Consider the following 24880-nt stretch of genomic DNA (forward strand, 5'->3'; position numbering starts at 1 on the left):
GCTGATAGGCAACAATGGTATTCCCAAGAAGGGTTGACGTCAGGCAAGCGGCCTATTTTAAAATCACAATCGAATCTTTTAAGGTCATTTTTATGTAGCCTTAGCGGCGGCTCAGGCCCGTATGCAACTGGGAACATGCGAATATAATAGAGAGAGACTCTTATTAGGTACTTATAGAATAATCTTATGATCAGAAGAATAATGTTATGATTCGGGGGGTTCCTGTCCAAAGTTTGTAATTAATAAAAAAATAGATATACTTAGTATAGTTTCATTTCACCCACCAGCGTGAAGCGAGTTGGTTTGAATGGAAGGTCCAGCTATGATGTTATAGTTCTACTCAATACGAATTAAAGAAGTATTTATTAAACTAAATACTTCTTGATAAAAGTATTTATTTAACAATAAACCACATATATAACATATAAGCATAGTAGGTACAATCATGGAATTAGTAGGTAGGTACTCCGCAATACTTACTAAATCCATGGGTACAATAAACAGTCCGTGGTCAAAGACAACTTCGGATGGTTCATAGATTTAGAAAGGGCCCCGCGCGCGTTGGTTACTAAGAATCGTCAATAAATTGTCAATCAATTTTCCAAGAAGCTATTTATATCGTACACGAAGTGTAATTTTGTTATTAGTATAGCAGCCTGTATGTATAGGTAGATTTTGTTAGTGCTCGTGTCAATAACAAGTAAAAACTCCTGTATAATGATATCAGTATTCGCGTAGTTGGCAATTGGGAGCAGGCACACATACTAGGTATGTACCGGTTGGTGACGTGCGATTTGCGTTGACGCGCGTAGTTGATAAAGATAACCAGATTTCCTTTTCAGTCATATTCGCAGTTGAACAAAGGATCTAGATAATTAGTTGTGGACAAAAATAGACGTCGCAGCCGGGCCCTGGGCCAGGTGACGTCAGCGCCAGGGCCGGCGGCGGGGCAAGACGGGCCCCGCCGCCAGTGCCGCGCGCGCCGTCCGCCTGGTCGCACGCCGCCGCCTCCGCACCAGCCGGCCATCACCGCGCCACCTGCCTGCGCCTCCGCCACCCCGCACACCCTCCCCCGATCTCGACACATGCCCATCTGTGAGTACCTTGCGTCTAACTATAATTCCACACTTGTGTACTTAGCCTATTGTCTAATTGCAATCATGCACCGCGATAACGACCGATGCAGATTTCACCTACAGCCATTGTACCGCGAAGAAACTTCTGTTGCATATGATTGCATGATTGTTTAGCGAAATTTTATTTGAATTTTATTATTCACAATCAAATAACCCTTTGGGTTTCTATGTCGAGTCAACCTTGGCGCATCGTGCAATGCAGCGGAGACCTTGCAAGTCACGCGTCGGAGTAACCTCGCCGCGGCATACTCGCGCAGCGATCTCTCTCGTTGCGTCCCGTTCGCTGTTTCACTTTCCATTGCCGGGCGCTGACTTAAGTCTCTGATTTAGTATGAACCAACTCCCGCTATGTATGATAAATATTTATGTTAATTCGTGTAGTAAAAATCAATATAGTAGGGAGATACGTGTTGATAGACGCGATGGTACAAACACAAACAGCTGACCGCAGTCGACGTTCTTCTTTTTGACAGATAAAAAATATGACTGGGTCACTCAAGGACGATCGCTGGTCGATTAGTGTGAGTGTTCCCCGTTTTTAGACGATAAATTGGCATTTGGCACATGATGACGTCCGTACAAACGACAGTGGCTATTAGCGAATGGAATTTAAAACGTTACATTTATCTTTAGCTAATAATAGTGTCGTCAAAGTTGCAGGTATAGTCTTTAGTTAATTAGTAAGTACCTAGATTTTGTGTAAATGATATACCTACTGTGTGTTGTCGTGTTGTTAAGCGAAATATAGCAAATGTAAAGATTTAGTGTATTACAATGGTTGCTTGATCGATCGGTAACCCCTGGCCCTATGGTAACCACACACCACAAATCTAGATTTTTCTGTGAATACTAAGCTAACCATAAAAGTCAAGACTTAAACCTGACCATAACTCGTTAGGTTTATCGCTCTCACTGATTCCCTCTTCACAGTTTACACCGAGAGTAAAAGGTGTACCACTTTTGCCTTATATAAAAATAATGTCACACATACTTACGATACTATTACTAATAACCACTGACGTAGATAGGTTTATTGTTACTGTCCTGTAGTACTTTAAAATCCTTAAATATTTAAACAAATAACGTTGCAAGAGCTATGTAAAATTATGGACAACACTAGCAAGAAAATAGGGTCTAAAATGGCTTGCACACGTACGTGGTACACGTCAACATATGATTGTTGCGCTCTTATGTTTATGTAGTTAAAGACCAGGTTATGGGAGATGATTCACGCTGGAAGTTGGCGCTGTCTCAAGTTCGAGACACGATCAAACGCGTGTAACAAAGCAGTTGTCACATCAAAAATGCTTTATCGCTATCAGCCTCGCACGTACGACTAGCAACCGAACCGCACGATACGACCGAGGGCCTCTTGCGCTTATCAACCTTCCTCCAAGTTATCAACAATAAAAATCGAAAGTAACTACCTACTCACAAGTGGACCAGTTTTATTATCGTGCGAAACTTGTCTTCCGCCCGCGATTTCTGATAATAAAGTTTTAACGATCGTCTGTGACAGAGTTCGATTTCACGAAGGGCAAATAGGTTTCTTTTTGTTATGCATTTTATAGGGCATATTTACAAACGTCTTTATACCTAACAGGTTAGATAGAGCCAAGAGCTGGGAAATTCGAAGGCCACTTTTAGCTGTAAGGTGGGATCACTGGTGGCATTGAGGTTAAATAGGTTGCGAGGCATTCAGGCATATATATAAAATTAATATTTCTGTGTCGAATGTAAGAACCATCAGTATCGATAAATTGATGGACCTATGAAAACATATTTATATACATTGGTATAGCATTATTAACAACATTTGCATGTTGCGAAGTTGAAATGTTACTGGCAAGTAACAGACTAACCTCTAGAGCGTCTTGGGACGTGTTTTTTTCACCTCGACTCGGCATTGATCGTGGTCCACAAAACCGGTAGACTGTGGTTACCCTTCGCCGAACCGTCAATCTATCCGCAACACTCTACCACGTTTAAACAAACAACTATTCAATCTTTGCCCTTAACTAAGATACTGTTAGGTAACATATACAATGTTTAATAATTTCATGCAACTGACAGTTATGTTTTGAAAATCTTACGTTATATTTTATACTATTCCAGGACACAATGGTTAGAAAATATGAAAGGATGAGTGGACGTCAATCTTGGAGCGAAGAAGATATGGCCAGGGCCGTGGCTGCCGTGGTGTCAGGTAAGATGGGGTACAAGCTGGCCGCGAGGACATTCCACATCCCGCGGTCGACGCTGCAGAGGCGCGCCAGCAAAATCAGGTACACACAACCGGACGAGCCGAAGCCCTTGATGGGGCATTACAGACGAGTCTTCACCGACAGCCAAGAGAAAGATTTAGTAGGCTACATCAAGAGCATGGAAAAATATTTCATGGGTGTCTCCCGCAGAGATATCAGAGAGCTAGCCTTCCAATACGCTGAAGATAACAACTTGAACCATCCGTTCGATGTGAACAGCAGAATGGCGGGTGAAGACTGGGTGAGAAACTTCCTGAAGAGGAACCCGGAGTTGTTGGAGAAATCGGAGAAGGAGCGAGAGATGGAGCCGGTGAACTTCGACCAGTTCTATCACTTCATGTTCCAAGTGTCATGACTGTGAGTCTCTTAGTCCATATTTCAATTAGGGGATATACTCCGCATTGTTGAAAAGTACAGAAAGTTGATTGGAACATGGAGGAAATAATAGTAATATAATATAGATTTTCTTTACATTGTAAAAGTAAGGGCAAAGCTCAAATGTAACTATTTATAATAATTTTTAATTTTATTGATCGAAATCGATCGAAAAATATTGAGAGACATTATAGCTCCGTAACCTGTTAAGTACTTATTTACTTATGTCGTCACAAAATGTTATAAAATTTGTTAATTACTGTTAATAGTTTAAAACCTGTTGTATAAATAGTGTAAACGACTTGCTAAAATTACGGGCTGTGATAATAGAATTGGAGCACATATTTTTATGGTTCATATCGACATTGTCGTGTTAATTTATTACTATAAAATTAAATAGTTGAGTTTAACTTAGCACATGAAGTCCAAAGGTGAACATACTCGTATTAAAGTATACATTTTAGGCAATAAAAACGTTTAGTTTTTTGTTGTCACTAACAAAATAAGCACATGTTTATCTAAGAATGCTTTTAAGATAAAAGAACCGACATTGCGAAGATCAATGAAAAGTAAATTGTTCTTTTGTTGTACGTATCTCTTTGATAACTATGTTGATGAATGTTCTATGTTTTGATGAAGATCCTCACGATAAAGTAGATTATGATTAAAATTCTATAATAGTACGTTAAATCTTACATTATTGTTTAAGGTCTTAAAGGTGAGATAATAAACCATTTTCCAGAACAGATAAAATTTATTAAAAAAATTATAAAATAAGATGTTATAAAGATGAAATGTGTTCGAAACGCCAGGAACACAAAAGGTGTCCAACACATGACATTGACAACGACCCTATACTCCGACAATGACACACTTTACGCCCATGGTTCTGTCGTCTACGTCAACAAAAGTTCCTACAGAGGCCCGGAGAAGGTACCATTGTCTTAGCTGAAAATTCGATTGTATCGGTGAGGCACTCAAAACTGAACTTCATATTCAAGACAACATATTCAAGACAATATAATAATTTACTATATGTTTTTTATCATATTTCTTATCAGGCTATAGTCGCCAAACTCTATTTATTTTTTTACATTTAGCATAAATTTGTCTACGATTATGTTCACATGAAACGGTTTGAAATTATAAATACTACTACTGAAGCTACTTACTACTGACTCTAGGACATGTAGGTATATATTAATTTGAAATCATATAAAATTTACACACATCGTCTAGCTATATCTACTAAAATCATAAAGAACCTATATTTATATATTTTTTATAAAAATCAGGCGCAAGAAATATACGTAATGTTTTTTCGTCTGAGTAAGAAATAATTATCGTATGTGCAAGTTTTATTAAGGGGTGTAGGAATGATAGGGATGGGAATATTGAACAGGGATAGATGAGAAATTAATGTGATACGGTGAACGGTGATATTAGTGGGAAAGGTTAAACAGTTAGATTTTTATTGGTACATAATGGTAAGTCGTTTAGATTTTTTTTAAATTCACAATATTATTTTGTGGTCAAACTAAAATACTTATTTAATTTTTTAAAATTTGTTATTAATATATAAATATATCCGTCTTGAAAATCCTGAATCGTATTTATAGCTCAATTTTTTTTTAGTTTGACCATTAATAAAAAAATCTTACTTACCTAAAATATTTTTGTTACCTGACTTAATTTTTGATCTCTTAAGTTAGTAGATTATAGAAGAATATTATTTATTTAGATCATGATAAATCGTTAAATTAAAATTGTTGTCAAGTTAACATATTTAATAAAGATGTAGTTATACCAAAACGATGTTAACATTCTGAGATTTATTTCGTTTCCTATAAAACCTGGCGTTTAAAAAAATATTTAGATATAAACTTAAAACATATTTACTTACACGATCATAATATCATAATATTGATTCTATTTTAAAATATTTTACTAGATCAGCCAAAGTAACTGTGAATGTCTATATCCTGAATAAACATTAAATAACTTTCTAAATACATAATTGTTTAATAAAGACAGATAAAGATAGATTATTACTTACTATCCAGATATGATTCTTTGTTTTCTTTAGTGTACTGTGCGTAGTGCAACTTTGCTATTTACATGTCACCATCGAGTCGATTCGAAGTGAGACGTAGCGAAAGTGAGAAGCAACAAACTTCGAATCGACTCGATAGTGAGAAGTGAAATGCAAACTCGCACTGAGCCTTCTGAAATAGTTGTATTTCGCTCCATTTTTTGATAACAATAGTTCCTGTGACTATTATCATAACTATTATCGAAATAGAAATTATTTATCTTTCGTCGTAAAATTGTAAACACTGTTAGTTTATAATACAACTAGCGAGATTGTACGACAGTTTACAATCACACGAGTTAGATTATGAACTGACATATTCCATCGTTAATTATGTAATTTCATTAGAATCTGTGATTAATAAAAGAATTTGAATTTCGGTACGATTTCATTTTTTGATGGTGAATTACCTTTATTTTAGTACTTAAATATTTGTATATGTGTCTAATAAACAAATTGTTAATTTCAAATTGATTTTCGTTTTACCTGCTGTCAACAAAATATAAATTTTAGTCATGATAGAAGCAAAATGTTGAAGTTAATGTCCGATCGATTTCGGTCATATTCTCATGGCGACAACGTTAACGATTTTGAAGTCACTGGTGTGCACGATGTGGTTTAAGTAGTCAATCTTATTGGCGAATCAGTCATCATCAACAGCATTATGAATGGATGAGTTTGGGCCTTAACCCACCATTGCAGATTGGAGGGTTTTAACCACTGCTAATACAACAGGGGCTAACGTCTATACGTGCATTCCGAAGCATGAAAAAGCTCAAGATAATTTTGGTCACCTATCCAATGATCGACCATTGTGAGAGTGTCTTAACCGCCACTATCCCAGGCCGAGCGCGCTAACCACAGCGCTATTGAGCTCCTCCGAATAAGATATTGGCGAATGTTTCTCATGCATGCGGGCATGTAACCGTTATAAACTGCAGAATACATTTGTACCAATTTTGCTACCTAAATAAATGAAGGAAACAACCTTAGAATAATATCAAACTTAACAACCAAACCCTTATAGGTCAGCCTATACTAATTGAACGAGATTGAAATACCTTAATGTTAATAATAATACGTTCGTGCTGTTTCAAGGCTATTCTTAAAATTTGTAAAAACAGAAAAAGAATCAGCCAAGTCTCGGTGAAGTTGGTTGTTATTCTAAAAGTATCTAATGAAATCTCTAGGTAAAGGCAAGTTTAAGTTTCCTTTTGAGGTTCTGGTGTCTACCTTACTAGAATATAATTTTAATGTTCTAAACCTATCCAGAGGTACTCAAATAGGGGTACGATAAATACGCCAAAATGGTTCAAGTATAGGACGACGGCATCGATTTGTTGGGAGAATGCAGTGCCCGCAGATTTATCTTCATTAATCAACGGGTCTACTTGATATCATTTGTCACCACACGCAACCTGAAGCTGAAGAAGAAACTACATCGAGATACAACAAGTACCTATCTAGGTATATACAAAGCCGGTTCGGTTCTCAGTAAGTAATGAAACAAGGTAAAGAAGCGGTGTTTGATTCCGACCTAGAATAGGACCACTCCATATCAACAATAGCATTCCTAAGTGGGGTTGACTTTATAACAGGCAGCCGCTTATAAAATCACTGCCGAATCCTCAAAATTCTGTTAAGTACTACAAAAATCGGTAGATCTTGTATAAAACTACAATCCTTGCATGGAATTATTATCCGCCGTAAGATGACCCCGCTGAAAACCTCAAATTTATTAGGAAAAGATTTGTAGATTTGTATGTTAAAAAGAAACTCCGTACTTTTCCAGTACTTTTCACTCCGAGTAGGTACATACACATAGGTATACTTTATCCAGCTCGTATACTGCTTGTTGTTTCTAAAGGCAATTTACTAGCAGGCGACAGCGTGGAACGAAAATAGCGTTTGGTTCTAAGAAAAATATCCTCTCAAGTGTACCATTAGACCGAGTGCTCGACACGTAAAATAAAACCTTATTGCTGCAACATCTTATACTATATGTATATATATGTCTCGAGAACTCGTTACCTTCAACATTTTATCAAAGAGTTCCAATATTACAGTCTCTCTGCCCGGTCTAAACGTTGTTATGATCGTGACGCCAAAGAAATTGGAAAATGCTGCATGGGGGTGGAAACTTGTCGCCATTTTCGTTGAGAACACGTTTGAAAGACGTGCGTTAACTTCTCACTGTAATTGAATTTGAGGTAAAGAAAATACTTGAGAAAATATCACTATGATAATGTCATAATACTGCTAGACATGGTTTGCCCATGATATTAGTAGGTCATACGGAGTACCTACTAATTCCATGGTTCTACTTAAAGGTTAACGATTGTATTTCAAAAATAAAATTGTGTATATCATTTATTTTATACCGTTTATTTATTATACCTAAGAATATGTCAAAAGTGTTTTTAACCACAGATATAAGAACATTATATGTTTTTATATCTGTGTTTTTAACTGAATCATAAATGACATGGTGGATTGATGTGACGTGTGTTCACTTCATAGTCCATGGGAGCCATGGACTTAACTTAGCCTGGGTATTTGATAGACACCAATAGCATTTCCAAGGAGAGTTAACGTCAGGCAGGCGCCCGGTTGTAAAATTACAGCCAAATAAATACAGAACTCGGAACAGATTATTTTTGACTGACTGGACCTGAACAAGGTTTCACAGCAGCCCCATCACGAACGCAATGGTCAATCGGTAACACGCTTAGGTATATTAGAGAGATTAAAAAAAAAGTAAGACGAACTTCTGTCTTTCTGGACCTACATTTTTAATTACTTACTTGAACCCTGGTTGGCAAACATTTCCTTCGTTTCATTTTAAAAAAGATTAAAAAACGTTGAATAGACGCTGGTCTCGAACGGATGTTTACTGGGAATCGAAGCAATCCAATTATACTGATGTTCGGTCCTAAGCGCGCGGCGTCCGGCCCTCGGTGCGCCCTCGCTTCGCTGCACCGCTGAGGATCTAAGGACTCGACTTTCACTACTTTACTCTTCGTTTTTCAGGTTCCTTATACGTTAAAAGGAATCTTATTAATTTTCCTCTGCTGTCTGTCGCTTCATCAGAATATTTTAAAATAGTTTTTGCTATTAAAGAAATTGAATAAAATATGATGGTGACGCGAGTGAACGGGTTTAAACAATATCAACCAGTTTCCTTTCATCCATGTATATGTCACAGACTATTTAGCCTTACTAAATCGTCTGCGGTACATTTAAACCTAACCTAACCAACACAAAAATGTGGAAGCGTTTTATTCTTATTAACTTTTATGTCAACTGGGTCTATCCCCCTCAAAGGGCAGGCTCCATGCACAGTCAAAGGTAGAAAATGCATTTACAAATAAGCGTTCGGGATTGCCGCCTGCCAGCGCGCTCCAACGAATGCAATTCCAATGTATTTTGAAGTTGAGAGGAGCTTCAGAATTGGACTGTTTCTTGTTGATTTTAATTACACAAATTTCCAATATGTTTTTTTTTTATATTATAGGAACCTAAGCACACATGTATACTTTACTTTGTATGCATCTTATATCGGATGTGGAGTAAAATGAAGAATAAGACCTAATTTATGTTAAAATCTGAGAATGTATGGATGAATGGATTTTCTTTACTTGTTCTTTCTTGCAAAGATTTTTGCAGATTCCGATTAAACTGTTTGCAAAACCTGGAATATCCCGAATTTCTTTAACTATATGAATATTATTTCGCAGATACCTATTTAGTAAACGTATGTACAATTTATACATATGTATTTTCGATTTAAGTGGTTTATTCGACTACAATATAAAACGAAAAAAGCAACTAAATTCGTATTAAATAAATAATTCACAAGTTGAAACGAAATATGTTCAATGAATGGAATGAACATTATCTCATCAAAATAGGGTAACGAACCGTGTTTTCGTTTATCTACAATTCGTTATTATATACTATCTAAAATCAACAATTATATAAACATGTTTCTGGAAGTAACTCGCTCGGTTGGTTCACATGAGAATTTTTCTTACGCCAATTAACTCTAATTTGAGAATAGCGAAAATTTTTTTTTCACAAGGTATAAGTAGATAGATACATACTTAGTATCGTTAACTAATTTACATAAACATTATGTCAACCACCTTCGACTTCAAAACGACCTCAGCTGCAGCATTTTCTCCAGACGTCATTTATATAAATATCTCTTAGGATTAAGTCTGACAACTAGAGCTGCCGATAACCGTGCCATAAAAAACAATACTTCCAGCAACCGTTCGAAGCGGAGACGGAAAAGTAGGAAACGCTCAGATAGGAGAGAGAGAGAGAGAGGGAGTCTTAGCGTGGTTAGATTCAAATAGATGTGCTAAAAGCTGTGTCAGACATGCCTAAAAACTGACCGACATATAGCACTGTAGGAAAATCAATCTTCGAGCGATAGAAGCCGCAGACGAAACCTATAGATGACAGGTTCTGGAACGTGTATTTACGGAGTGCTTTCAATGCAAGAAGACGACGCCGTCGATGCACTAACTCAATAAACTTCAATGAGTGCGGCTGCTTTCAAAATGCATTACTGTCTTGATATGCTCCCCGTGGCTGCATTTTAAAGTACTTACTTATTCATAACTGGCTGCTTTCGGAGGGAAATATCGGTTTAAAATACCTAAATGTGTTATTCTACATTTCGTCTCGTGTTCTGTGTTAAGTATTAAGTTCCATAAAATTAAGCCAAACTAACTAAAATCCAAACAGCTTAGTTACATCCTTATCCTTACGTATTATAAAAAGAAGTTACGTTACGTTACGTCTATCCCATACTGGACGGACTTTTGTGTGGTTTTCTTTGTTTATTCAGGAATAACAAACAGTTACAACACAATAATTAGAAACTAAAAGTGTTAGTAATTACTTAACCCACCACGTTATTCACAGGTCGATTAAAAAAGTTAGGTAAGGAGTAACGAAAAATCTAAATTGATTAATTTAATAAAATGACAAATAAAATGAAAGTTAAAAAAGATAAAAGTACATATAAATATATATAAAGTCGTTTACACTCAGGACCTAGAAAACGATCTTTTTGTATTGGTATGAAGTACTTGAGAAAATATCAATTTTCGTTTTGAATAGTTTGATATGCGTTTCACCAATAAATAGTGTGATTCGTAAGGAAGAGAAGGGTTGAACTATATAATTTACTATGGTTTTATCTGAGCGAAGCCGCGACGGGCTGCTTCTCTACTCTAATTTATTAGTCTTATAAAACAAGACGATAACATGTGGAATATTTATATACGAGACAAAATATAGAGACAAAAAAGAGAAAATTGGATTGCCCTTCAAAGAAAATAAACCATCATAGGTAGGCAAACCAAATTTTGGGGTCAATTTGGAGTATCCAGTAGGTGGGCGTTCGGTTGTGTGATCAGATTTTATCGGCTATCTCTCCCCCTGATCAAAGCGAGACGTGAGTGGGCGTCTAATCGGAGATAGTCAAAGAAAACTACTTACCCTCACGTCCACGTTTACATGTTACATATAGGTTATGCTCTTGTCTCACCTCGTCTGTAAATGGGTCAATGCTTGCAGAATTAATTAATTATACATAAATTTATTCTAAAATTACGCTTTGTGAATCTTGGTACCTAACTGGCTACCTTGAAAATGCTAAAAAAACACATCACGTGATTAATGGACGGCCAAGCAATACCAAAGGAAAAAGAAAAATATATAAAAAGAAAAAGAAAAATATTTGAAAAATAATGCTTGTAAATTCAGAATTACACCAAAATGAGCACAAACAGTGATCCGTCTTCATTATCTAAGCATTATAGTTATACAGACTGTAACAGTTCATATATGCGAAGACAAATTGAATAAACCGGGAACTTTATTCCGGAGCCGGGCAGATGCCGACCCACATTATATCACAATATATCATAGTGAGGCATTACGGTAATATAACTCGCTAGAAATAAACGCACCTGGTCACCCGTGTACATTTTACCAACTGTTGTGCACTGCAATATTTACTCAGTTTTTTATTTATATATTTATTCAGTACACATAACTAATTGCTGAAAACAGTATAATTTAAGTAATGTATAAGATTATGAACCACACTAGAATAGGATATTAGTTGTCTTGATATAAAATGCATTCACATAATGAAACACGATAATCAAATGTCAGTGCAATTAATCAATTTTCAACTATTATATACATTTTTGTTCTCATTCAAGTTTATTTGCAACGTTTTTTGAATCAAGATTTGTGATGTCACTTGTTCCCACTGTCATTCCCATAAATTTTTTTTTGACACAATGAAAAAGGTTTCAAACAGTTTTTTTTTATTTTCTTTAAAACTACTTTAAAATGCATGAAAGGTTATCGTTGTTCTAAAATTATGCGAAAATATAAATGCTTACGAGTAATTAATAAAATTCAACCGAATATATTTATTAATTCCTAATCGAATCCTTCCTTTAGATATGCTACAGCCAATATACGATGAAGTATTTAGTATTCTTTGCAAGTCGAGATAACAAAGGGCTTGACTTAGCGATTCTTCGTCTCTTGTGCAGATAATAAGTTAAAAATTAGTTTTTCTAACTTCCAATGCAAATAAACCATGGAGAAATCTTAAAAAATTAAAGTAAAATAAATATAAATTACATTATAATTGCCTGTAAAGGAAACAACAATGAATAAATTAATGTAATCAGCACTAATATTTGTCGACGATCGTATCCGTAAACATCGATATCAACATTAGTCACACAAAGCCACACATAGGTATATGCGTCAGCATTTTTAACAATATTTCATCTGCCAACAGAGCTTTATTTCAAACGATATCGAACACCACACGCTTCGTATAAAGTGAATAAAAACCCCTCGAACTGCTATCACAAAGGGAATATCAAAAAACCTCCATCAAAGTAAGTATTTAAAACAAAAAAAAAATATTTTGAATGTGAATTCTATCATTCGATATATATTTAAAGGTGGCTGGGCGGGCGGTGAGGGCGGGCGGCGGCGTGGTGCGCGGGGCGGGCGGGTAATTAGGCGGCCCGGCGGAGGCTGTATTGATCGGCGCGTCTCCTAGCAACGCGCGAGATGGCAGCACCGCGCCGCCCGCCGCTCACCGCCACAGCTTTTTGTTCGAGCTCGCTCTAGGTGAGACGAGACCGGTTTGATGTAATCTCTGAGGATGATTCAATTCAATTCGTCCGCTGCGAGCTCAAAGATTATAATGCTATTAGTTCGTTGCTGGCGTTTTTATGTCGACTCACGAGATGTATTGTGACGGCGAATCTGTTTTAATTTAAATCTATATTGGACGTAAAGATCGACCGCTGTGAAGACAACGGCGCAGCGAGGGAAAAATTCTGAAAATTTAATAAGAATTAGTGATGGCTGGAATCCTTTCGAGAAGAGCTAAGCAAACATAATTACGCTGTATTTAAGTAGGAGATGTATTTGTTCGGCGCTCATCCGGCGCGCCCGCCGCGGGGCACGGCCCGCTGTTGGCTCATCATATTATTATTGGGATAGAGGAATTTTGTTCAAACAAATTATCATAATTAATGTGATATTGTTTTCATATCGCAAATCCACATCCACGAAAAACATTTTTCCTGTTTGCCTGGAAATCATTTTACTATTTCTTTGCAAGTATAGCGGATAGTAGCGACGCGCATAATCCCAACTTCCCAACTAATATTATAAATGCGAAAGTAAGTTTGTTTGTTTGTTACGTTTTCACGCATTATCTAATAGACCGATTGTTATGAAGTTTGGTATGCGGGTAGAAAATAACCTGGAATAACTCATTGTGTACTTTTATCCCGAAATTCCCACGGTAGCGCAGCCCCGGGGCGCAGCTAGTTGTAATATACATGTGTAGTGATAAAATTTTAAAAATCACATTTTTTTTCTTTCTTATTTACTATTGGCAAAATGTTAGTTATATTGAATTAAAAAGTGCTTTTCATCTCGAATTAGTTTTTCCAGAGCTCTCCAAGTCAAGCATAGCCGCACTCACCAAGCATAACCTAATTGAATTGACTTTAGTCAGATAAAATGGCATGAATAGTTGAAGCGTCGACAACCTTTGGAATTCCATCCAGAAATGCAATAATAGTCCGGCGTGTCTTGAACAGGTATGTGTGGCGCGCGAGGCGTGGCGCTCTCTGAACACACCCCGCGCGTTTTCCGCCGTAGGTACGCCATGCGGAAAATGTTGTACGACGTTCGTAACTCTGTGCGTTCAGTTTGCATGTCATTCTGATATGCATAATTCTCAAGTACCTACCTAACTGCTTGTGTTCTTTGTAAATGGAAAATTTAGATGTCCAATTTACGTTTTCCAAAATCCGCGGCTGGTTATCGGCTTCTTTATTTAACGTCAAATTTTGGATATGTCCCTTGGGGAGAAAAACCTGTTAAAAAAAGATAGTTCTATCGACAAGATTTTAAGAACCAAACCAAAACACTGAAGTACTTATAAATTCAAAGAAATGGTGGAAAGAACCAAACATAGGGTGTTGCATAATTCCCAAGCACCGAAGTTTGAGGAGGCGAAGTTGTGATAATGTCGGGAACAATGAAATTGGACCGGGAGGAGTAACGTGTTACAACGATAACACGGTGCCGTGCACCGGGGATCTCAAGCTTCCAGACGCCCTCGAAACTTGACCAAACCTTTTTTTCAGGTAGCACCCACACCCAAAGTAAGTACTTTCATCATTTAATAAACATGCATATAATAAAACTTAGTTCAAGTTCGGCACCACTTTGTTTCTCTCTGTACCAGGGCCTATAAGACGTGTGGTTCCCGCTATAGAATAGAGCCACTCCTCTCGTGGACGTTATAAAGGCCGCTAATGGAGAAGACATATGACAGGCAACAAGATATTCCTAAAAAGGGTTCGCATGGTACGGCCGTAAAATTAAAAATCTGAAGTTTATTTTTATCTCAACCTTGGATGGATGAATTAAGGAACATGATGAGAGAGAGAGAGGAATATCTATCATCATTTGATTATTATAAATAAAAGTGATAGTTTAATTGGGCTCCTCGAATCATGTGTGCACCCGAACTTTAAGGGTATCTAGCTACGCCACTGGAAGGGAGGAAGGTTTGCATTGTGCCCATCATTTGATTATTACAAATAAAAGTTATAGTTTAATTGGGCTCCTCAAATCAAGTGTGCACCCGAACTTTAAGGGTATCTAGCTACGCCACTGGAAGGGAGGAAAGTTTGCATTGTGCCCGACGGTCGCGGACTCACAATGGAATGGGAACACTCAGAATCATAATCGTTATTGTTATTATCTATTTACTTTGAGCCAGCCTTACGGGAAATTGATGCGTTTCGACGATTTCAATTTCGTTTTAAAGAGAAAATAAGGTCTCTTTTTGTTTGTCTCTTTTTCCCGTAACTCTATGGAAATTTAGATAGGTATAGTCAACGGCACAAAGATTGTCAAAATTTAAAATAAATTATGTATGTGTGATAATATAAAAATAACTTCATTTAAACTTAAAACAGAAGTAGACATGTTAACTATTGATATTGTCGTTTCGGTCTTCATTTAATTTAATAACAAGTGAGAAAATAAACTAGTTTAAGCAATAATGTACGTTTATGAAATGACTAATTTACAAACCAACGACCGCAACCGGATGGTCAGACAAGCAAAGCGAACCATATAAGTATTCTATAGAACACTACAACGTCGTAGGATGTAGACGTATGATGTAAATTGTATTCAAACAGCGAATTACGGCAGACGTGGCTGAGAGTCTGATGTCTGATGTCAATATCAACGCCCTAAGACAAGTGCATTAAACCCAGCTCTTACCTGATCAACTTAGTACAGCAAAGTAATTAAAAGCAAAATGTTTTAAACTACTGTTTAATATGAAAATTGTTTAAAGTAATGTTTTAACGTTATCTGATGTCTTTAATTAAAGCTGAGGCTATTCATGTATGAAAGATCAATACAATCATGAGATCATACAAGGATCAGATAATACAAGGCGTATTGGTGTCACCGACATCTTTCATACACTTTCACTTCACTCGCAAATACATAAAAGTATACGTTTGCGCTACCTTCTCCCAATCTTCTCACATGTAACATAGCTAGGAAGCGGGTCATACGTTTACGAATTTAGAAAAAAGCCACAAATAACTGATACTGATAAAAAGTCTAAACAAACAATCTTATATCAAAACACGACAATCTGAGGTCCTGGGTAAGTATATCTGGACGCTTAAAAGTGCAGCTTTATATGTATCGAAATACATGATAACTTACATAGGCCACAGTAAGTTGTTTAGCAATCATGTCTATTTAGTAGCTATAGTGTTTTAATATAAAGACACATTTTTTGTTAAATTTCTTCCATCAATAGAATATCTGCAATTTGAAATAATAAGCGTAAACGACGGGAATGTTCGAGAAAGCGGGAATCTCTGGCAGATGTCCGTAATTGCGACTCCTAATGTATTCGAGGACGAGAACTGTTCGGAACACCCGGCTCGGGTCCTTCAGGATTCTGAATCGGTCACTTATTCACTTAGAATTTTGATTTTAAATACAACTGAATTCTGAAAGTGTTTCACAAAAATGAAAAAATACTAAATTACAGAATTCCTCCAGACAGTAAAAATCTTCGCCAGATTTAAAAGTCAATATAATTTCTTTTTGTCAAAATGTTTAATAATAACTACGTGTGGGATATATTTGTTGGATTTATATCCCCACGCAAGCCTCTCAAAGGACCGGACTATGTACCGTGAATTTCTAAGGATACAAAATAATAATAAAAATGGTTATTAAAGCCAACTCATAAACATGTCATCAATCACAATGTAGGCGAGTACCTAAATAACTTTTAGCTATGTTAGTACCATGGAATTAGTAGGTAATATACCTAGTACCTACGAATCCCATGGTACTGTACGTAGTACCTACTAATTCCATGGTTAGTACCAAACTGATTGACTTCTTTGTGTCAGTGCACACATTATCGCACACTGAGGGCACATATCCACAGACTGTTCGTCAAAATTGCATTTGTATTCTCATAAAACGCTTTGTAAAATCGCATCGACAAAAACATAAAACTGCATACTCCAAATTGCTTCCAAAATTTCACACCGAACAGGGATTTCATTTGTACGACAAACAAGTTTTATAATTTAGTCGGAAACTATTCTGCGCGCAGAGAATCAGTTTGTTGAAAGCTCTGTGTATAAAAAAGTTAGACTGAGCGCCATTTATTAATGTTTTGATTTTTGGTGATACATGTTCATTCGGTCATTCAATCTTTAGGGAAAAGTATAACTTTTTTCTTTCAAACAACGACTTTGCGACATTTCATGATGAAATATATATCATCTATTGGATAAATATTTAAACCTTTACACACCGCACAAACTTTTCAGATTATTTATACTAGTATATATAGTGAACGCGCCTATATTAAATATATATATATATATATATATATATATATATATATATATATATATATATATATATATATATATATATATATATATTGTGTTACCCATGTTTATAATTATGCCCAATATAACGCCTAAGAACAACACGCAAGATCAGAGCTAATTAAAGACTAAGATTAATATACTTTCTTGATAGATCTTGCATTTATGATTTATATTTCCTAGTAATAACATCTTGGAATTTTTTTTTAGAATTAGTAACTATAACAAAACAATGCACGGCTTTATTTTTTATGTTAGACACAGAAAGTTAGAACTGGAAATTTCATCACAGAATATTTTGAACAACTAGTCTATTTTCACTATTCCGTATAATTTTTACAGTGTGAAATCTTTTACTGGCCAATTTTTGGAAATTCCGATTGTATAAAAAAACTCTATCTTAAACTGACTGACAATGATAAAAATCACTACGACATAAAATTATACCTGCTTAATTTATTAGGCTGATTGTACGTGACAATATAATTTTGAATAGCCGCAAACTAACACCACCTTCACATTTTTATCAATTTCTTTTGTTTCTTACAGAAAAATAATAAATAAGCCTATGTGCGACTAATAGCGATGCTCATAAAAACATTACATAAAAATATACTCGAATTAGTGTTGTACAAAAGATCCGCTACGAATGTGCTGCGTGCTACGAAAATGCTACGACGATAATCTCGTAGCGCTCCACCCAAAAACTCAAGGTAAATCGTATTCAGAATGTTCCCCTCAAGATAGGTGGTAAAATATGTATAAAGATAGGAGTGTATTGTTCCCTATTTCATTTTGCGTCGCCCGGGGCTCATCTGTCGCGGCGCGCCGTGAGATATTATAGGTCGTAAAGTACGCGGACATCGCCGGAGTAAATTAATGTTATAACGGGTCCTTCACAAAATAGACGATAGATAGACAAAGGAATATTTTGGTGTGTCATGGAATCAACAAATCTAGACTACTATAATAAAATCTGGAATAGGAATTTCTGAATATTAAAGAATTAATTAAAAAGTTATATTTCTAGATATTAAATAACTTTCAGTGAGCAAAAAGGATGTGTGCACAAAAAGCTCACTTTTTGACACTGCAAATAAAAATTTATTAAACTTTTTATATAATCTGCTAGTAGTGTAACAAAAACCTTATGTATAGGTTTGAATACTGGCATTCACGTCAAACTAAAAAATAAAACTTAAATAAAATAAATATTTATTTCTTATACCTAAATATACATAATTTTACAAAAATGTTCGACAAGTTTTTGCGATGTTACTCGTGTAATACAGGTATACGTAAAATTACATTTTTTTCCCGGAAAGTTTTCCATTGTCTCGTCATTTTGTGTTCTCAGCGTCTGTGAAATATTGTGGAACACTACCTACAGTTCGCCGATGATATGTCATGTCATAAAGCAGCGACCGACCTCTGGATTTGTATCTGTATGTATGTAGACCTATACCACACTTTGACCACATATTTCTGCTCCCTTCACATCTCCAGGCAACCTGTAGCGAGGTGTTGGTGAGTGACAATATCACTGATCATTTGTTTGAGACCTCATAGACATGTTAATTCAAAGTCAACAATTCAGACAGCAGCTATTTGTTACCTAGACAAAGACATCGGAGCATATGCAGAAACTAATAGTATTCACCACCTACTACTTTGTCCAGGAGGTGAGCGACTCGTTCCAGTTTAACGGTATAAATATCATTCGCAGACGCTTCAGCGAACATTGTGACTTTAATCTACTTCAACCCAACAAATTCGGAAATTCGGACCATTTTAATACACCTACATTATTTTATCTTTTAAGCTGCACATTGAAACGTCACCCCAAATCTAATTTTAGTTTCCATTACGAGAGCTCTTTGTGCGCCAGAGAAATTCTTTCCATCGGCTTTTCCGAAATCCCTTAATTAGGACTCCATCCCTGTCTATTTGTCTGTCCACCGCGAGCCGTCACAAAGGTAACATTAATTAACGAGTCCGATATTGAATCCGTCCCATACACGACTACCGATATACAGGCAACCACAAACGCTCTACCTATTTGCTACGATGAACACGCCATAATCATCAGTATTATTTCCGCTTGAAGGGCGATAATAGCATACCCATTCGAAATTGATATATGGAATGAGTACATATCGAATGTGTGTACTTCCGAAGTAATTACTACACGTCAACGCTGTCGTGTGCACTCGCCTAGCCGCTACAAAGCAAAGGCGAGCGGCAAACAGCCTCCCGGGAGAGCCAGGTGGTAGAGGTGATGCAATTCTACAAATACGTTCTTAACACGCAATTTCGGGCCGTATTCATATTGGGTTTATAGCGAAAATGGGCCGCAGGGGGGTGGTGGGCGCCCGCGGCTGGATGCAAACGTCAGGCTCCCAGTTGCCTATGGTTACATCCGGCCCGGCCCTCCCCGCGCGTGCATGCTCTATATTGAGTTAATATTTGACTAGAGATGTTCTGATACCTATATATTTAGTTGAGCTAGCTCCCTGTTCCCGGGCCGCCAAATCGATAATGCTAGCTCTGAAAAATCATTATTATTATTCGGCCGGGATGGTTTATTAAAAGCTGTGTGCTTTATTTTAATAACGTTCGAGTATCGATTCGTCTCGTCTCGTCTGGTACAGGGTTTAGCTCCGAGCTACGCTTCCTTTGTTCCGGGAAAGAGATTTTATTTCACGATAGGTTGTTACTGAATTTATTTTCGCTGCAGGGACTCGTTTATTGAATTACATATTTGTACCATTAAACATAACATTGACTAAAAGGATGTGATGTAGGTTTGAGGCATTAATTATTTTAGTATTTTCAATAACAATAACGTTATCTAGAATGCGATTTTAAAATAATAATATGTAATTAGGTGTGTAAAATATCAAAATGTTCATAGCGCGTGGATCCCCCGGTGACATATAACCACACCATCACACTCTTGTGGATATCGTACGAGCCAATTAAGGGATAAAATAATTTGACAGCTGAGTGGCAACTATAGCAATTCCAAAGAGGATTGACGTCAGGCAGGCGGCTCGTCGTCATATCACAATGAAATCTTAAAAATAAGTTCATTTTACTAATATCTTAAACCGAATGAAACCGGGAACGATGGAACGAAAATATTAGAGAGGGAGAGAATATGTTTAGACAAAAGTTGATGAACGCTGACTGGCTTTAATAAAAGGCCATATCATCAAATCTAAAGGCTCAAGTATTAAATGAACCCACAAAAAACCCGAAGATCTTTTTCTCCCCTACTCTTGTCCTTATGAAATATAACCGTCCAAGTAAGTGCTTAACCACAGTAATGGAGGCACCAGTTACAGACCTCACGGCCCATTACAGCGTGCAATGAGGCTTGAAGCCGACGGGCAGATAAAACGTGATGACCTGGCTACCTTCGCCGTAAACTTTACTGAATATTTACCTTATATCTTAAAAAAATATAAAAAAATATTCATTTTATTACATCTATATAAATTACTAGCGGCTCGTCCCGGCTTCGCTCGGGTAAAAACTATACACCTAAACCTTGCTCAGGAACCGCATTGGTGAAAACCGCATGAAAATCTGTGCAGTAGTTTTTGAGTTTATCGTGAACAGATAGACTGACAGATGCGGCAGAGGACTTTGTTTTATAATATGTAAGGATTTAAGGTAATTATCAATCTGTGTCTCGTTACCTGTGTTATTCTAGAAACTATATCCAATATTCGATAAAGTTGATTTAACATTATCCTGTAGGAAGAGCTTTGCCTGGCCCAGTGAGCCGCTGGGGCGAAGTACAGCCACTCCCCGAGAACATTTGAATGACTTACAAAATTCCTTCTTACATTTTAAAATATTCTTCAAGTGATTATGATGATGAATACTTATCAATTTTGCTCCTAAAACTTAGTTTTAAGTTTACAAAATGAAGATTACTTTTTGTTATTAGTTTGGCTGATATATTTGGACCAGCACGCAATTATAAAAACAAATGCTGGAAAAAAATATTTTTTTGTATTCACCACATAAAATTACATCGTGAATGAGTTTTTACATTTTTACTGTTACAATAAATATCGATGTTTCTACCAAATCACAATCAAAGGCGGAAATTTAACATGAATATCAAAAATATAGCAAGAACATGGACTAGACACCTTCTCAAGAATTCACACAAAGGCCATAGAGCTCGTAGACGTCGTTCGTCGTAGCATCGTAGCACCGTCGTAGCTCGTAGCACAATAGCTACGCGAATATTTGCACAGGTAAGTGAGGTGGCAATATTTTCTTTGGGCTTGTGCAAACAGAAGCGCATCTTCGCCACGCACCGCACACATGCAGACTAATAGTTTATATCAAAGAATTTCCGTAATAGAGACGTTATAGCTTTTTTATAAAGATTTTTTTAAAGACAGAGGAATTTGTCGTTATTTTATAACAAATGTATTTACCTACTGTTACGTTTTACAAATACATTGATTAATTATATATTAACTTACACCCCTCGATTTGGCTTTCGTGAGAATTTCAGGATAAGACAAGATAGCTTTAGTGCAGAAAATGAAAATCAAATTATACAAAAAACTTTTCCAATAACAAAACTTGATGGAGTGTATGTTTTAACGTATCTAAATATATATATATATATATATATAATAATATATTTTCGTGATTTGTGAAGCAATATCTCAAATCCAATATAGGCGTCGTCCTTCGGAAGCCTATTCGCAGGTGGTGACAGGTTTCCCTTCGACTGTGGCGTGTTGTCAGTTTTTATCTATTTGCCGTAATATTGGGGTTGAGCTCTGGAAGACAGGCGTCGCGGAAACACAAATATTTCTGCCATATAAGACAAATAAAAAGAACATTATTTTGTTTCACTATCAAGCCGTTGTTATTGTGTGTGTGGTAATTGTAGTCATTCTTTTGTGTTAAGAAATAATTTATTTTTTTTATATTACAACAGGCCTAGGACGAGATGGTCGGATGAACTTAGACATTTGGATAAAAGATGGATGGAAAGGGATGGATGGATAGAGACAGGGATACATGGAATGAGAATGAATAGAGTGGAGAGGCAGCAGTTCACAAACTAGAAAGTTGTTCCATTTCAAAATTTGTATAATAATTTGCTTGTATACTTTATTGTATACAAACAAAAATAACATACCGAATCATTATACAATGAAAGACAGGCTTTTTCCCATATTTAAATATATTTTCAACTTATTTTCTGTCTATGATTTGAAATCAAAATAGGCTCAGAATTTCTGTGTCAACAGTTCGCGCACATATTACTGCCCCCATTTGCGCAGGTTAACAAAGATCAGCTGAGAAACAGAGATTTATCCATGATTTATCATTCTCAGCTCCGCGAGATTAGGGCAGCGATGCGCCACACCAATGTCAATCTCTACTAAAACCCCCGTACCCTTCTCAGTAGAGATATAATGAGCTTGGTAGAGCTACGTGTGAAAAAACTTTAAACAACAAATAATTTATATTTTTGTTTTATCGTGAAGTACTTGCGATTATTATTTCAAGATACAAAAGTTTTTCAAACACATAAACCATATGGGTAACATAAACAAAGTATTTTATTTCTAATAATCTATTTATATATTGAAAAACTATTCTAAACTACAAAAAAACCTACAATAGTAAGTACGGTATTACGGTTGTATTCTTAGTTAAACATGTGGTTTTAGCTGTACTGCTTATTAACCGCAAAGCCGCAATTGTTTTTTTTTATCATTTGAAATAAGAACAAAAAAATAAATCCGACACACAAAACACTCAGGTGAAAGCAGTTCAAACAGGTTGAAAACACGATAAACTACAACTGTCGGATCCCGTATCATCTTCCGACGGAGGCTGCGGATCCCATAAATCACCAACAAGCCTCATGATTGCTCGCCCCGGCTCCCTACACCCCAGCAAGATTTTACGATCGTTTTTACGTTCGTGGCTGAATAAAAATGTTAAAACAATGATTCAAGGATATAAACGCGTGAATGCTGATTTGTTTTAAGTATCTACATAAATCCCCTCGCTTCAGATGCGGTTCGTTAATATTCACATGTTTCGTAGGGATTTGGTGCGGTTACCACCTCGTTTAAAGACTTACACATTGAATAATTTAATCTTTCATTTTTTTAAACATAAATAGGTTCCCATTCGTACGCAAATGTATTTAAACTCAGACTCCGCACACAGAAGGGCCTAACTGCGGAAAATAGTTCTTGAAGTTGGAAGTAAGAAGTTGTACGCAAAAGTATTCCTCAGTTGCTTCCACTGATCTCTTTCCACATCGGCAATGATATTCGTGTCATCTCTTCCTTGGTCTTCCTCTACGACGTTATCCACCTTCTGGAATACCTATGCTTGGCTATAAAATATTAATAAATTTAAAAAAAATGTTATTCTCCTTCTGTTACACCTTGCGATGCGTAACAGCAAAATTAATTTTGATAACATTTGGTATCATCACCTGAGCTGAATTATAGGTTATTTCAACAATCTTCAAAAAGCTGGGATATAGTGAGTGAATATGTATATGAAAATACGCAGATCGACGGCATTATTTAGTTCTAATCTTAAATAATTTTAAAATAGAATACATACAAAGCTAAAACGAAACTTAGAAGAAAACAAAGCGTTCCTGTTACGTACGAAGTGGCATAAAGGAAATAATTAAAAACCTTGTTAGTGTTAGCTCCAGCCATAAAGAAGGCTGCAAAGGAGCACAAAATAAAGCATATAAAGCACGAAGCGTTGGCGGAACCTGTATAACTGCAGCTAGCGAGCGTCTCTGCCCTGCCTTTATTGCTTGCTGTTGTATGATGCAGAATACGGAACGTACATATTTGACTACATAAGCTACTGAATTGTTCTAACATGAGTGGATTCAATCTTCATGTTATCAAGCAACTAATCGACACAGTAACCAATTAAAATCAGAAGAACAAACCCGAAAGACGGGGATTAGAATTAGAGTCGCTTGATGAAAGTATTTTGTAATTTATAAACGTACGTATTGTAAATTTAATAAACGTTTTATAATTAATGTTTTGTTTTATTCTAAGACATAGGTAAGAGCGAGAAATTAGCTTTCTAAGTAGGTATAGGGAGTGCTACTACCAAAGAATGTCGTAAGGGTCACAACATACATATAAATCGTGAAGTATCGTAATCGTGTCTGCACAATTGAATTTGGAAATGTCTTGTTACATTCACAAGTGATCCTTCTGTACTCATGCCCCGTATTTTATTCCAACGGCAAAAGACAAAAGAACTAAGTCTACGCCCCGAGAATATTAATAAGAACTTATCTCAAGCTTCCGTATTGAGTTCGACGCGCGCCTTTGAGTGGAAATTCATAAGGCTTCATCCACAATACGGCAAACAAGCTGCGTGGAATACGTAAAATCGCTTTCACTTCAAATGTAATTTACTTATTCATCGCTAAGTAATCCC

At 36.3% G+C, this 24880-nt stretch overlaps 1 protein-coding gene across 5 annotated transcripts; it reads left to right on the forward strand.

The window, feature by feature from the left end:
• Window positions 1-656: 656 nt before the first annotated feature.
• Window positions 657-6246, forward strand: LOC128671011 (uncharacterized). Of its 5 annotated transcripts, XM_053747091.2 has the most exons (3): window positions 657-768; window positions 843-1095; window positions 3252-6246. In XM_053747091.2, the coding sequence occupies exon 3, from the start codon at window positions 3258-3260 to the stop codon at window positions 3753-3755; it is 498 nt and encodes a 165-aa protein (XP_053603066.1). In that variant the 5' UTR covers window positions 657-768; window positions 843-1095; window positions 3252-3257; the 3' UTR covers window positions 3756-6246. The 5 variants fall into 5 exon arrangements, with proteins under 5 accessions (XP_053603066.1, XP_053603058.1, XP_053603076.1 ...); XM_053747083.2 differs by lacking the exons at window positions 657-768; window positions 843-1095 and adding an exon at window positions 1486-1657; XM_053747101.2 differs by lacking the exons at window positions 657-768; window positions 843-1095 and adding an exon at window positions 1658-1796.
• Window positions 6247-24880: the final 18634 nt, after the last annotated feature.

The sequence above is a fragment of the Plodia interpunctella genome, chromosome 1 (assembly GCF_027563975.2).
Source record: "Plodia interpunctella isolate USDA-ARS_2022_Savannah chromosome 1, ilPloInte3.2, whole genome shotgun sequence".
NCBI classification, from domain to species: Eukaryota; Metazoa; Arthropoda; class Insecta; order Lepidoptera; family Pyralidae; genus Plodia; species Plodia interpunctella.

Bases quoted from the DNA above. Each gene is read 5' to 3' on its own strand.
- LOC128671011 (XM_053747083.2), top strand. From the start codon at position 1,619: ATGACTGGGTCACTCAAGGACGATCGCTGGTCGATTAGT. The intron at 1,658-3,251 runs GTGAGTGTTCCC...ATACTATTCCAG, and splicing joins ACGATCGCTGGTCGATTAGT to GACACAATGGTTAGAAAATA.